The 17,796-nt window shown below is 35.3% G+C and overlaps 1 protein-coding gene across 1 annotated transcript in view; it reads right to left on the bottom strand.

Moving 5' to 3' along the window:
- Positions 1-4,121: 4,121 nt before the first annotated feature.
- LOC139982323 (uncharacterized) overlaps positions 4,122-17,796 on the bottom strand; it is a 17,977-nt gene continuing 4,302 nt past the window's right edge. The window contains exons 2-6 of the mRNA XM_071995039.1: positions 15,818-15,891; positions 13,859-13,956; positions 10,452-10,499; positions 8,472-8,497; positions 4,122-7,098 (exon numbers count right to left, since the gene is read on the bottom strand). Coding sequence (XP_071851140.1) covers positions 7,035-7,098; positions 8,472-8,497; positions 10,452-10,499; positions 13,859-13,956; positions 15,818-15,891 — 310 coding nt within the window. The 3' untranslated portion in view covers positions 4,122-7,034. The remainder of the gene's footprint in view (positions 7,099-8,471; positions 8,498-10,451; positions 10,500-13,858; positions 13,957-15,817; positions 15,892-17,796) is intronic.

The following is a 17,796-nucleotide window of genomic DNA, read 5'->3' on the forward strand; positions in this document are numbered from 1 at the left end:
TTGACATGAGAATTGTGTCCAGTGTTTTATTTCATGGAACAATTAACGTTAACGTCATGCTTAAGTTTGGCGTAAGTTTGTTGTAAACGCGTTGTGTCTATGCTACGAGTTTCCGATGTGTAAGATAATCGTAATCCTGTCGTAAATTTCTTCGTGGCGAGATTAAGGTCAACGTAAACGTGGAGAAGAAATAAGTTTTAATAAATACGAAAGTAATTATTAACTTCCGATATGTAAGTTGTCATAAACGTAACGGAAATCTGTTGTTCCGTGTTTACAATGTTTAAGGATGCGTAATCACATCGTAAACGCGTTGTTCCAAAATGTACGGGTTTCCGATGTTTAAGGTGACCGTAAGCAAGACGTAAACATCCAAGGACTGTGCTTACGATAACTTAAATGCGTGTCTTTTTCCCGTGAAGGTCACTGTCACGGGGTCTTATTCCAGTAACCTTCCAGTACTATATTTCAGAACAGAAACTGCAAGTTTAAACCTGTAACACTTTCAAATCTTGTTACAATATAGGGACAATAATACACTTATGAAATAAAGAGATAAAGCATGTAAACTGAAAGTGTAACATTCAGTAGAGTACTAATCTACTAATATATATTTCATGAAGCTAAGTAATATGGCGATAATCATAGTATATAATACAAAGTTCATAGTTTCATATAACTACGTCTGAGTGTCTCTTACCAGGGATTTTAGAATATACATTTACATTACAATTAATGGTAAACGTCATCGAGAGAAAAAAATTAAAAATGACAATGTGCATTGGCCATCTGAGTAAGACCTTACATTTACAAAGTTATTTCTGGAAGATTTAAATATGCAATCGTCATTAACAGAAATGAGTGAAATAAAATAAAATGACTAAAACTTTTCTTCATGTCTATGTTCGATTCTCTACGAAGACAAGTTGTAAGAAGGTCACCAGGTGGGTTAGATGAACACATAGTACTTAACAAAATAACATGGTAACATGGAGTGTATCATAAACAAATCATGGGGTAACTAGCTAAGTGAATTTACATATGATTAACTGTTGCTTGTATACTGAGGAAAAAACCACAGTGTGAAATTACTTTTGGGAGCGGTAGTTTTAGCGTACCGCTAAGAATAAATGTTACATGAATCCCATAAAGTATAGGTTATTATAGTTATAAAAGGTTGAGCAGGTTGAGAATGTTCTCCAACAAAGCATTGTCCAAGACCTTTGGTATAACGTATTGTTTATTGTCGTGATATATGGTTGTGGTCATACAAACTCCTGATAATTGTGCGCATACGTTTGAAAAGGGCGGGGTTGCGGAGTTACACCATGAGGAATGGACTAAATGGCGTAGTGTTAACAGTCCCGACTGAACAAATCCTTCCCATCCCTCTCTCGTTGGAGGTGGGGGTTTTCCTCTACCACTCATTTTCGTTGTGTGCACATTACTATTTAGAATAACAGTATTGCATACATGTGATAAAGCCAAACAATAATGGCGGGATTAGCTACTGGACAGGCCTTTACAGTTCTGTTAGATTCGGGGTCTATATCTGCAAATCAAGGTTCATATTTTCATGTTGATATGGATTGCAGCACTATATAACTAGGTAAACGTACTAAAGCGAGTTAGACTCCTACTATAAGCAGTACAGTGAAACAAAGCGATTAACATGCTCACGTATATGTGTCCATATAGGTAGCCTACATTGTAAGGTTACGTGTGTTAACAAATTACAAACACTATAACTTTCAAAAACATTCACTCCAGTTTAACAATCTCAAGACTAGATTGTTATGTAATATTGTTAGAAATGTGACTGCATCTTGCTGTTTGTTCATTTGGTTCAGTTTTAATTAAGTTAAATTCTTCCTAACAAAACCATCATAACGCAGGCATTTGTAACAACGTTCCAATTTATCTTATCATTACTTTTTTTTTTTTTTTTAGGGAGGGGGCAGGTTGGGTTGAGTTACATGGCGAAGATATCTGAGAAGTGTTCTTCATCTGCATAGATTCACGTCTACACATGTTTATCTGTAGCCCTATCTACTTCACGAGAGTAGAGGAAAGATACGCAGCTTAACATACCATGTCCCAAAATCAAAAACTAAGAAAATGAACATGGGGTGTGATTTGATTTCTAAAAGCGAACAGGGAGGAGGGGGCAAACCTAGGGCAGTGGATATAATATATGATTAGGAAATTATTTAATCTTTAATTGATCGTCGAGTCGTCAGAGTAACCAAGATGCAACCGAAATTTGGATGACAGGGGATGGGGTGGAATCGGAAAGCTTGCGATCGATATGAGCAATACGATTAAATACCACACAATAATATAATGGTTACGACGTATTAAGATTTTTCGTACGTATTATAGAAACAAACATGTAATTCCGATAGTAAACGAGATAGATCGTCGTCAACATGCTTCAATGAGTGTTTTAAAGACCGCACGATTAATATTTTAGAACATACGTCTTCTATTTCATGCCATTAAAAGGGGGAAGATTCTCATATTCATCCAGCTACCGCAATGACAGTGTTTAGGTTGGTGCTTTAACTTTGATCGCCAAAAGATGTTAGGACACATAACAACTTTGAAGTGCAATTTTGTAGTGTGTAAATGAATTAAATATGGTATGTCTCTTCAATTAATTTATCGCTAGTGGCATTTAAATATTTATGGAATGGTAGAGGTAAAGGAAGGGCTTTAAAGAGAAGGGGGTTGTCAAAGGGATCGTTGAAGTGAACACCCATTATAGGAGCGCCTGTATGAGCCTCCTACAGAAAGAACATGACAAGTTAAGACTTCAGCAAGGGTGCTTTCTGAGGTATGATTACACAATACATAATACACATGATTTGGTGTGAAAGCAAGATTGTGCTAATTTATATTCTTGAATTTTGTGTAAATGTTCAGAAACGTGCGGCAGGGGAGGTTACTTACCAAAATAATTCCCCGACTGACTGCACAGATGGAGTCCACATAACAGTTGTTTAAGTTGTTATCGTGTAACTGGCACTTTCCCACCATTTAACACAATCAACCAAGTAATGATTAATCTCTTTATGTTTATCACTTTAGCCTACACATATTAACACACAGTTAACATATACTCTGCAAGGTCTGCCTGCCATCCGTCCCCACCGAACATTGGCTATTACGGAGGTGGGGAGACACTATCAAATGAGAGCAATATTTTGGGTCCATGGATTGGGTCGAGGGTAGACTTTATGAAGCTTTGTGATATGGTGGGGCGGGGGAGGGGGGGGGGCGGCAACCCTATCGGCAAGAAATTTCTAACACTAAACAACGATCATACTAAAGTAAATAATAAAGCACATTTAAGAAACCAGTCAACGGACCATCAAATAACGATGGGTCAATAAATACTGAATATAAAATATCGCCATTTGTGAAAGAATTACTCATAACTTGTTGGCATGCTGGCCAATTGCTGGAATATGCTTGGATATATTAAAACATCTTAAAACAGTGCTTAACGTTCACTCAATTGTGCTATACACTGAAAATAAACGTAGTATCTTTGAAAACACGCATTCCCTGTCTTTCCATTTCTTCACAACTTTCAAGAAAATATATTCATCCAATTCATTCAAGTTTATCATAGTTCACTTATGAATGTCACAAAGCAAGAGAATTCACAAGTCATGCACTGCCAAGTCGAGTGAAGAGCAACAGCTAGTGTCGCAACAAGTTATTCTATGACATGGAACGCCATATTGTCACTAATGGTGTAAAACTAATAAAGTCCTTATTAACGTACTAAGCCACGCAACATAAAGGCCAGGTCATGGAGCGTCGAAATAACTCCATCGTAGATATATTTGTATATATTAGTATTAGCCACATTGGCACGAATATGCTCAACTGTCTCAATGTCAGTTTTAATGAAGATCAAATTTAAAATAACCGTGCATATTCCAGTCTGCTTTGCATTGCGTATAAAAAGCAAAAACGAAGCTATTCAAAAGACACAAATTGTTCATAAATATTTTAATTTTGTTAAATCTATTCACTGATCGATAAATACAATCATGATATTGATAAAAAAAAAGTTAACTCTTATTCATTTATAATTCCTGGAATTTAATTTGATTTAAAACTGCAAACGAAAGGTATATGTTTTTTCTATAATTATATATGATTTTGAAGCTTAAGTAAGGTTATATAATGTCGAAGTAAATACTGCATGTTTCAATTTCTTGACGGAAAACCAATATGAAATAAAATGTAATTTAATAAAAGAAAAACAATACTATTAAGCACTTACAAAGCAACGAACTATAGCTAAAAAGACAAATTTATTCTGAGATATTTTAACAAATGGATTATGTTGCACCATGATTTTATATCAGCATTTAACGTCTTATTACCTTTATAATTAAGAAAATAATTTCAAATTGTCTGATTCTGTAGCGCTCTGGATTAGTGTTATAATCATAAGCTCTGAGAAATAAATGAGATACACATTTCGGTTTACATTTCTAGTTCTCTTAAGAAAGACACTATGCAAAAAAGGCAAAACTTGAGAAGCTTAGACGAGCAATGATAAGAAAAGTAATAAAAGTACGTAAGAATTCAAAAGAACATATGAGGCCTCACTATAACATGCATGGTATGTTCTATCGCTGAGTTATCACCATGAAATAATTGTTATATGGATTTAATAAATGTTCTTTAATGTTATTTATAGAAAATATTTGTTCAATTCTCATGAATATGTCAAGAACTTTACCACATTGAATATTATAAAGATATTAAAATAATATCATCTCCGATGCGGGAGGTTATTTATATCACTTAGGTTTGATCACGAGAATTAATTATTGGTATCATTTTCTCCACGCATTTAGACGTCTTACGTTTCTTAAGCTCCTCTTAATCCTCAGACATTTATTGTAGTTAAATAGTCACCAGCATACTTAAAACATCAAACATGACTTTAAGAAGAATTGTAAGGTTGATATTTATAGTTGCAAACAAGTAGAAACATGTTGATTCCGATGTAACTTCCTAAATCTATTCTTATTTGTTTTGTTGCAAGAAACAAAACCTATTCAGGTTTTCGGGAAGTTCACAATCAAAATATTTTTGGAATGTTCTTTTGATAATAATTGGATCATGACGTCAATCTTCTTTATAAAATAATGTTCATTTGTTAATCCAATTTTATGATGACTAAATTATAACTCACCCATGTCAATATTATGCCCTATTATTCACATCAAACTGTTTGCCGTTGTAATTCTTTACGAACGTGTTACATGATACTATAGAATATTTTTGATGTTTAAAAATTTAGACAAGCATGAACGACAAAGAAAAAAAAAACAGTATTATCGAAAAACAAGTAAAGTGTGAATTGGAACGAACACATTCATTTCATATTGAGCTTCAGGGAGAATTGAGCTCATAACATAATTGAAGCCCCTATATTAATCTACCGTCGAATCACATAGGTGAGTGGGTAATTTGTTTATTCAAATAATGAAATAAAAGATAAACAAACGAGTAGGAACAGGTTCAAATGGACCGCTACCCCCATCACTTTGATAAATGGGGACAGGAGTGTATCTGGCAATTTACATTTAACTTAGGGAATCGATGCACTCCATGACAGTCATACCTAATCTTTCAAGCGGATCACTTATATTTACAGAAAGGTGTGTCAAGCATCAAACTATTATTTTTTTATTTCTTGTATACCTCAAAATGCTCTAGTATTCAATTTTCTCATTTTTTCAGAGGGGAGGGGGCAGGAAATGTCAAACTTGAAATGAAACACTGACACTCGTGTAGTCTAGGTAATGTAGTCATTTAGCCGTAATATATTTCTGGCAACCCGTCGCAGTCACTATATAATCTACATATGTCTACTAGTGGTGAATACTACAGTATTTTTCTGTCCCACACTTCTTTATAGCTTCCTAAGCCACTGTTACAACATTGGAAATTTGGCAGCTGACTATTGATATGTTATGGCTATGGATCTGAGATCACGTGACAAATAGTAGCTTCTGCTTTTTACACATGTATCAAGTACATGAGCATGTTGCCTCTTTTTGTTTAACAATGAATATTTATGTGACATTAAACGATGTTGAGGATCGATTATATTAAATAACTGATCTTGTCCAATACTTTGGGTTGTAGAGACTTGTCTTAGTACCTTATTATTAACCTAATTTATAATCTAAAATAAACCTGCTCCATTTTACTCGTGTCTGTTTTTAAGGGAAGGACCCCGCACTTAGAAAGGAAGCGGATTAACGTTCACAGAGACAAGACTTTTCCTTTGGTACACGTTCTATCCTAAAGGTTCTTGACCCTTCATATAACAGCCGAGAAAAGCCTAAAACTATGCTAGGGTAATATTGTAGCAAATTCAACATAAATTGAGCAAACCTGATACCAAACTTAATATGATTCATTAGTTCTTCTCACATAGAACTCAGTTGAATAAAGGTGCCTGCCAACATACCAATAATATAACAATAAATAACCATTTTGTATTTGTGCTGTAAATGCTACTTGTGTCTACTGTTTTTCAGTCATTCATACAATTTCCCAGTGGCGTGGGTTAAGGGTGGGTGGATAGAGGTCAATGCCCTCTCCTCTTCCGCCATGCGAAGGGAAATGGTTCAGTTTTGGACCTGCTTACATTCAGTCTGGGGAATATAAGACATGTCTGTTAGTTACACACCCTTTCAACCAAATAATTATTAACAAAGCTTGGCCATTAGACCTTATTATAGACTTAATGAATGTTCCAATGATGAGGTGTTAATGCCCAATTAAACTTTAAGCGGTTACTTATCAGGGACAAGGACCTCAAAAACCCCATACACGAGAACAAATTTATCCCCCACCTTTGATATCTTATACACGCCACTGCAGCTTTCTGCAATGAAGTAATGTGTTGAAAACTGAACTTATTTTATGGTGACACCTGAGTTTATATCAACATCAATGTCTCCTGTACTTGACAACGTATCGTCATCTTCTTATTCTGTTTCAAGATTTCGGCTTCCTCTCGAGACTATCCAGGTCTGCTGCCATGGGGAATCTCTGTTTGGAATAAAGTAAGATCAACTAGTGCATAATGATAACCGACATATCTTAACACTCTTATATCATTTATAGTACATCAAATAGTCACCAGTACTTCCAAGTTAACATATAAGACAGATTGACATTTTAAGATCATACAAGGTATGAGTTGCTGCATTCCAAGTCCTTTATTACCAGTGAGTGGATTATCAATTATTCTACGTTTTGCTGCAATTGACAGCTACATTTTAAATGAAACTTAGAATTGCATTGGCCTTGACAAGGTAGAAACATCAAATCTATCTCTGAACATCAGAGAGACACCATGTGTAGATTCAAATCAGCATCATGATCTTTGAAAACAAAAGTGCAAACTCACAGTCATGTAAATATTAAGAATCATGAATGAGTTTCAGATTGAAGCTGACATTGGATGGGGACGATCATTTAAGAGGAGCCGAATGATATATTACTTTTTTTGTCCTCCGTGGAGTGGTATTAAGAGAGGGGTGTCAAATTATGATTTGTTTATCAGTTTTGTGATTTAATTTATGTACAAGAACTTTACACATTGTTATTTAGTCTGGTCTACGATAGCCTCGTTGATTAAGAAGCTTTTTTAAAACCTATGATCGACCAAAACGTTCGTAAGTCGTTTACATGACATGCCATACCCTTTCTGTCAACCTTTCAATACTAAACACATTTACATTTTACGATCATATAAGGTTTGACATTCTGCTCTCCAAGTTCTTTATAATCAGTGAGTGATTTGGCAATTGACAACTTAGAACCACATTGGCGCTGACAAGGTTAATATATTCAAATCAATATCTGGAAAATATATAGGAATAGCAGAGTGACACAATATTAAAATTCTTACAAATCCAACTTTATTAATTAAGCAACTTCATATTTTTGGCGAGTGATATCATCAAATTTAAAATGTTAATTTTATTGTTTAGGGTTGAAAAATTGCAACATAATCATACTTATATAAAATGTAATACGCAACTACAGCAATGTTTTGTGTCTAAATAGTAAATGAATAAATATCTCAAGTTGATTGAATGGTCACGAGAGTCTTCGCCTGTTTTCATTGTTTCAAATAACAATAATAATCCACTTGGATGTTATTAATAACATTCGGAGTCACCCTAAATTTGCATAATCATTTGTTCATGTTTACTTAAATACAAATATGAACCTTTGGAACTTGATATTTACTTCAATGTATCAAAGTCTCACAAAGGTAACATTGTAATTATTTGGGTGCAATACCGTGGATATAATGGTAAGTTCTATGTCGGGATTAAACAAAATCCCTTGTTTTTGTTTTGTTTTGTTCTGTAGTGATTCAAACTTGCACGCTATAAGCATTATTTCTTTACCTGTTGCGATGACGGAAGCTTTCAACCTAAAGAAATTTAAAAAAAAATGGAAGGAAACAACGTAAAAATAAGATAAAACATGAAGGATGCCCCAACTCCTCCCCGCCCGCACAAAACCTCTCGTTCCTTGCCACAATGAATCCTAGTCGATAAAAAAAACTGCATATAAGCAATGAGTTCATTGCTTATGTTAAAGTGCAACTTTCTCTCAAAACACACAAACTAATGGTATGCATGTAACGAATGGCATCAATTTTGAATGAACTTCCTATCATCATAATTACCTTTAACTAATATAAGGTAGTTTATAATCACACATCATTAGTCAATACAAACCTCTCGAACTAAACCATCTCATTTATAAACTATATGTTTTAGTGCGCTGTCACATATAAGAAACCTCAAACAATTAAATTAAACATAATAATTCACTGCTCTGCTGCTCGTGGTACCTATCATTCTTTCATCAACACTCTGATGCGACGATAAATTTGTTAACCATGATTTTAATTAGTTGTAATGTTTACAGTCAATAATACATGCGAATTAATGTTGTGCTCACATTAAAATACTACTATCCACATACCACATCCATCCTACCAAGTACTTAAAACGTCACATCTAAAAATCCATTAAAACATAATTGAAGTGTTGATATGTCATAGTGGTACAAAAAAGGTAAGTCTGGAGCTTTTACTGTTTCGGATGTTCATATTCAAGAGATTTAGCTTTCAAGTGTAATGATACGTATTATAATCACACTGTTAAGGCTAAATAAAAGATCAGTTCAGTTCCTCGGTACAGGTTTTTATTACTATGTTTAAATCCATCGTTTTGGCATTGAAATACTTGGTTATAAAATAAAAGGTGATCTCATATCAACAACAAGTTTCCAGTAAAGAAAACAATTTCCCCTTACCAAATTTGTTATGCTTAAAAAAAAGAGCGCAGGGAATCCCCTCCATACAGTTACATGCCTTTAAATGTATTACATATGAAGCAGCACAATAATAGATCGCAAGCTAACCCTGGCTGAAGTTCATACGGCCACATATACTTAAGCCGACATTTAACTTAACCTAATACAACAAGAAGTTTCTACTACATACGGGGAAGTCCAATCAGCATAAGGTTAACATCTTTATGGAGACTTGACCTTTAGATATTTCGCTGGGTTTGATTTCTGCATACCTTAAATGAGCATTTACCTATTCCAAATTGTGAAGCAATCTTACTTTTCATTTGGGTAATCTGACAGGCATATAATCTCTTTTTGAAGGTAAACTCTCAAGATAAAGGACTTTGGATATATTGACCTTGTGGACCAGAAATGAACTGTGACCTCCTTCCGAAATAATAGGGTTCGTGTACTCACTATATCTTGTTTACAAGGTTTTTGACTATAATATTTTAAAATGTGATCTTTGCTGACCCCAAATGACCTTGACCTGCACACAAAACATTACGATTATTGTACTGGTTATGGGGAAGCCATATGTCACGTATGATAATTACAGACGTTACCTATCTTGATATATCATGTTTACAGGCTAGGGCGCCACACACATACGCTTGCACACAAACTTTACTTCATAGGTTACTTGCCTGACAAGTAACCAAACAGTAAGTTGAATTAAGAAAACTCTGAATGTTAACGAGTTTTGCCTACTATTATAAGGAATCTTTTATCATATCATACCATATGACTTCATGTTATTCCACCGGGTCTTGTTTAAGCCGTACCATGCCCACATGTATATAAAATGTTTATTGTTGGAAGTATTTCGTGTTTAAAAAAAAACAATGTTTAAAAGTACAAATGTTTACATGTTTACAATAGAACACGTGCTTTAATGCTATTGATTTATAGCTATTAAATATGGGATGACACAGGAATTTCACATAACATATGTATATGTATGTATCATTCTGGTCGATTTACAAAATGAAGTAGAATATTTACTATTTGCATATCATTACCTCTTGACGATATTCTGCATCCGTCAATTCATCTCCAATTTGTTTCGTCTGTAAATAACAAAATTTGAATATCAATTTTAAGGTATGAATGGAGTAAACAAAAATATAACTTCCAAAAGCAAGACATACTGCTTTTAATATTTTTTATTTTTTTCCTTGTAAAAAATAATAAATATTCTCTAGCAGGAATAATGAAGATGTTGCCCATGAAATTGATGACAGAGATTTAATTTCAAAGAAGTGATCGTATTGTTTTTGGAGATAAAAAGAATGTTTCTCAAATAATACTGCTTCAAATATGTTAGCTATTTTCCCTGTTAAATTATAGTGTTGTCCAACAGGAATGATATATTCTGATGGCAAACCAGCTGCTGTATCCGTTTGTGAGGAATACAAATGTATCGTTAGCTATATCATAGAAAGTAGGATCACTTTTTTGCATATGAACATTGATGCCTGAGATTTTATAGCAAGGATTAATCATCTTTTGGCATTAATCTTCGTCATAGTAATCATCTTCTTCGTAATCATCATTATCATTATTAAGAACAGAAGTTATGACTGTAAATAATTTACCGTGAATCAGGTTACAAAATATTTCAACAATAAAACGCATTTTTATTTCATATTACTCTGCATTGCATGCAACTTGAATATTATTGTGTACTGTAATGTTTGGCTTTTCAAATATCCCTACTACACAATGCTCCAGCTTCTTGTTCAATTAATATATTTAATTTTTCTCCGGCGATAAACTACATACAACAATTAGCTGTACAATGTTTCCGGTCCGGTAACGAGATAAATTTACCACTAACAATATAGACGCCCGTGTAATTTCAGTTCGATTCCTAACATTATAAGTTGGGATCATCACCACCACGATAACCGCGACCACCAAATCCACCATCGCCACCGCCACCACCACTATCACCACCATCACAATAATCAACATCACCATCGTCACCACCACCACAAACCACCAACATCATCAGCACCACCACCATCATCAACATTATCATTGCCATCAACACCATCATTACCACCATCACCATCATCGTCATCATCACCACCACGGTCACCACCAAGATCACCATCACCACCATCACCACCACCATCACCATCACCATCATCATCACCACCACAATCATCAACATTATCATTACCATCATCACCATCATTACCACCATCATCATCACTACAATCATCACCATCATCATTACCATCATCACAATCGCCATCATCACAATCACCATCACTATCATCGTCATCACCATCACGATAACCACCAAGATCACCATCATCACCGTCATCATCATCACCACCATTATCACCACCACCCATCACCATCACCAACTTCATAATCACCATCATCACCACCACCATCATCACCATTATCATTACCACCACCATCACCATCACCACCACAGTCATCACCATTATCATTACCATCACCATCATTACCACCATCACCATCATCACCACCATCACCACTACAATCATCACCATCATCATTACCATCATCACAATCACTATCATCACCATCATCGTCATCACCATCACGATAACCACCAAGATCACCATCATCACCGTCATCATCATCATCATCACCATTATCTCCACCACCCATCACCATCACCAACTTCATCATCACCATCATCATAATCACCATCATCACCACCACCATCATCACCATTACCATTACCATTACCATCATCACCACCATCACCATCATCATCACCACCATGGTCACCACCAAGATCACCATCATCACCGTCATCATCATTACCATCATCATTACTTCAATCATAACCACCACGATCACCATCAAGATCACCACCAAGGTCACCATCATCACCGTAATCATCATCACCACCATTATCACCACCACCACCCATCACCATCACCAGATTCATCATCACCATCATCATCATTACCATCATCATTACTACAATCTCCACCATCACCATTATCACCACTAACATAATCTTTACCAATATTATCATCAACACCATCATCATCACCACCATCATCACCACCACCACCACCATCATCACCATCATCATACTTCCACAACCACAATCATCATAACCACAATCATTATAACCATTACCACCACCATCATCACCACCACAATCACCACCTTCATCATCACCATTATCGTTACCATCATCACCATCACCATCATTTCCGCCATCACCAGCATCGTCATCATCACCACCAAGATCACCATCATCACCATCATCATCACCACCATTATCACCACCACCATCGGCATCACCACAATTATCACCACTACAATCATCACCACTATCATCATCATCATCATCATCATCACCATCATTACCATCATCACCATCTTCATCACCATCTTCATCACCATCTTCATCACCATCATCATTATTACCATCATCATTACTACAATCTCCACCGACACTATAATCACCATCATTACCACTATTATCATCTTCACCAGTATCATCATTAACACCATCATCACTACTATCATCATCTTTACCATCATCATCATCATCACCATCATCATACTACCACCATCCCCATCATCATCCCTACCGCAATCATCAGCACAAAACATTTTGAAACTTTAGCAATAAAACTTATGCTTTCACTATCGCTCAAGCAATGCACGCAAATTGAATATTTCAATGTGTTATTATTTTTCATACGAAGTCGAGTACATGTCACTGCATCTACAAGACACATAGTGCAAACATGTTTGTGTTCCGTGCTAACATTAAAGATTCACCTTCATAATTAGCAAATTCCCTCCAAGTTCTCTTCAAAACGTTTTATTTCATCCGACCCGTCAATCCCTAACCATAACTTCCCCCAACCCCTTGACCCCACCAGTGATGTCGTTGTGGTGAGGATGTTTACTGAAACATTTACAGATTGATTAATCCAGATTCATTGCTCACTCTTCTACTCTCTATTACAGTATAAACTGACAGAACCGTATATCTGTACACAATGTCTACTGTTGTGAGAAATATATCAGATAACAAACACCTCTTGTACCGCCTATTCAAAGTGCACTTCTTTTCAAAAGCATAGGGAAGCGGCACTGTTTATTTGTGACCAAACGTTGGTATACCTCAAAACCCCTTATATCTACCATCGATGACATATCACACAATGAAGTTAGTAAACATGCTTAATTATATTTTAGTTAGATGTTACTTCTGCGTCACTTAAATCGCAGAACATAAAAACTTCTGAGCTGTTTCCGCCATGATATAGTTAAGTGGGTGCAATATAATAATAATCTCCACATTTTCCTTTGAAATGACCAGCATTGGTTTAAAATAATTTCCAGTCGGTGGGTTACTTTTAGTGAGTTGAACCATCAAGGGTTCATATTAAAATAAACAATGGGAGATAATCACCGGGAAGAGTATAGAACGTCCAAATGTCAGCTTCCAACGACCAGACTGGAGATTTAGTTTGTAGTACCCTTCGCTTGATCCATAAGGCATCCAGAAAACTAAAATATAAGTAAAAAGAAAGCAGGATTAGGGTAGGTTATTAGTATCAACAATCAAAACAGATGATACAAGATAGAACGGCAGTCAATGTTATAATAGATGTTTTGATCAGGTCAAACTTTTATAGATTTAGGTACTGACGGATACATAGTAAACAGTTGAATTCCGTTTATTTTTCACGCAAAAGGCATCACTTTAAACTAAATAATTCACACATTATGCTTATTAGAGCGATCAGTGAAACTAATTTGATAGTTTTCTTTGATTGTTTGAGTCCATTAAGTTTCGTCTGAATACAAGATTGGTTACTTGAAGATTGAGGAAACGTACAAGAATAAAGGCCAAGGGGAGCAATCAGTTTGTCTCAGTGTTTTTCTCCAAAGCTAAATGTGTGATACCGACATAATTTTATCACAGAAATATATCTATAAAATGTCTGGTTGCATTCCAACACTAAACTATTTTTAATGTAGAATGGTCTAGTTACCATCATTCGAGACTTGAGAAGACGGTTAAAACATATTCGCAACTATTCAGCATTTGTCTTCTAATGTGCATTTATTGGATATATGTTTATAACATAAAGCATACACGAATTGTGTACAATGCTCATTTCAAACATTGTATGTGCGTTTGAAATGTAATTTATACCAAACCTTACACGGATCGCTTCAAATATGTTTCATTTTCAGTTACTGAAATTGAGATAGCAGATATCTGTAAATGTATTTTTTCCAATAATTTATAACAAGTTTTGAGTTAATGCATATTAACATTCTTTTTCAGATATCTTAAGTTTTAAAAACTGAAACGTCGAGTTTAATCTAACTTCATGTTTCAGATCTATCTCTGATAGTTATAACATCGCTTATAAACATCTAAAATCAAAAATTAACGATTTGAAAGCAATCATATAACCTGAGCATTTGTCCTTAAAGCGTGAAGGTTGCATACAATCCATGATCTATTATTGACAGATATCGGTAAGTTGATCATCGCTATGCTATTTGGAATATTCTAATGAAAATATGAGCAGGCTACATTTTACTTAATTTATTTTCACTTTTCACCTTTGTGCACAACCAGTGGTACCGCTTCCATTATTTTACCGCTGTGAGAATTCTTTCACGTTTGTACTCTGTATTATGTTGTAATTTTAATTTTTTCAAACCACACCGCAGGTGTTTCTATTGTATTTAGTCTAGAACGTCTTCAGTTGTAACTTTGGAAGTTTTTGCATCAGATTCAGGGCACCAGCTACGTCCATGTTGGAAGTCATTGTAATAAACATGTGTAGCCCGGGTGATTTATTATTCACTCTCACCAACCAACTACACTAGGACCCCCTCCCCTTTCCCATATCCTGTTCAAATTGTCCACAACGATTTAATCGACATTCAAAACACGTCATTGTCTTATCTTATTTTAGAGAGAAATTGTTCTCGTTGATGTTAACATATTCAATCTCCCCTCACTGTTATACTATGTAGTAGCCATTTGATTGTACTGTACAGGGTCTAGGCTTAATTTAAGTTTGTAATCCTTTGATCTCTCTGGGGTTTTTTTCTGTGGGAAAGTAAATGTTCGAAACGCTCAGTATATTACAAGAAACTTAAATGATTTATAAAAAAAAATCCAAAGCACTTTTTCAGCTGTGTCAATGATTTGTTAAATTACCTTCCTTCATCTGTGTAAAAAGAAGAAATGGTCTTATTCTGGCCGGTTTTAACAAAATCTAATCTGTATATCTTTAATGTTCCTGAATTACGAGAAGAATATAGAAACAACTATATGTACAGAAGAAGGCAAGATAACATAATCAATCCATAATTAGTCAATCAACATTTATTGTTACTTTACCTTTAACGTTCTTTGATATCAAGTTGAACAAATCATGCATCGGTGTATAAGGAGGCAGCAGACAGTCATGGAATCTGATGAATAAAGAAAATGAAACATGACTAACAAAGAGACAGAATCAGAGACTAGCTGGTGATTAGACGCTGGATTCAAATAACCTTTAAAATGAATCCTATAAAAAGAGATACCATTGCTAATTTCCATTTCCTACTATGTTCCAGCGGCACGATGTCTTAGCTTCTTGTTCGATTTGTCATTAACGACGTGCGCTTTATATATAATTACTCTCCGGTATATACCGCATATTTACACAGCTGAACAATGTTTGCGAGATATTTACAAAAACAATAATAACTATAAATATGCCCCTTTTACTTTCCGTTCGACACCTCACATCATTAATTTGATTGTTTTTTATGTCATGTGATACTTGGAGAATAGGGAGATCTCCATAACATCATCTTAATCACCCCATTCACCGTCACCAACACTATCACTACCACCATTATCACCACTATCACCATCATCAATACAACCTTCACCACCAAGATCACAATCACCACCACCACAATCACCATCATCACAATCACCATCATCACAATCACCGTCATCTTAATCACCATCATCATAATCACCATCATCTTAATCACCATCATCTTAATCACCATCATCTTAATCATCATCATCTTAATCACCATCATCTTAATCACCATCATCACAATCACCATCATCACAATCACCATCATCTTAATCACCATCATCTTAATCACCATCATCTTAATCACCATTATCTTAATCACCATCATCTTAATCATCATCTTCATCATCATCTTAATCATCATCTTAATCATCATCTTAATTATCATCCTAATCATCATCCCAATCATCATCCTAATCTTAATATTAATCATCATCTTAATCATCATCCTAATCATCATCTTAATCATCATCTTAATCATCATCTTAATCATCATATTAATCATCATCTTAATCATCATCTTAATCATCATCATCATCCCCATCCCCATCCCCATCCCAATTGCCATCACCACCATCGTCATCATTATAACCATCGCAATCATCTTCACGGTCATCATCGCCATTATTAACACCATCAACGTAATCATCACCATCACCATCATCACCATCGCCATAATCACTATCACTATTACCATCATCACCTCAGTCATGATCATCACCACAACTACAGTACCACCATCACCATCATTACAATCATCAGCAGCATCATCATCATCATCACTAGCATCATCATCATCATCATCATCATCATCATCATCATCATCATCATCATCATCACTATCACTATCATCACCATCACCACCACCACCACCATCACCACCACCATCCCCATCAACACCACCGTCATCATCGTCATCGCTATCGCAATCATCACCAACATAAACATCATCAGCATCACCTTTTCACCATCATAATAATCATCACCATCGCCATATTCATCACCGTCATCATCCCCACCATAAACACCATCACCGTTGTCAACACCACCACTTTATCACCACGATTATCACCATGATAATCAACATTATTATCAACATCACCATTACCACAAAAATCACCATCACCATATCATCATCATCATCATCATCATCATCATCATCATCATCATCATCATCATCATCATCATCATCATCATCATCATCATCATCATCATCATCATCATCACCAAATGTTACCACGATTATGATCATGATCATCACCATCACAGCCACCATTACCACATCACCATCATCAACACCATCATCAACACCATCACAATCATCAACACCATATTCATCACCATCACCGTCATCACCACCAACACAACTACCACCACCATCACCATCATCAGAACCATCCTCACCATCATTACTATCACCATCTCAATCATCACCATCACAATCATCACCACCACCACATCACAATCATCACCATCAATCTTCACCATCACAATCACCACC

Source organism: Apostichopus japonicus, chromosome 16 (genome assembly GCF_037975245.1).
Source record: "Apostichopus japonicus isolate 1M-3 chromosome 16, ASM3797524v1, whole genome shotgun sequence".
NCBI lineage: Eukaryota > Metazoa > Echinodermata > Holothuroidea > Aspidochirotida > Stichopodidae > Apostichopus > Apostichopus japonicus.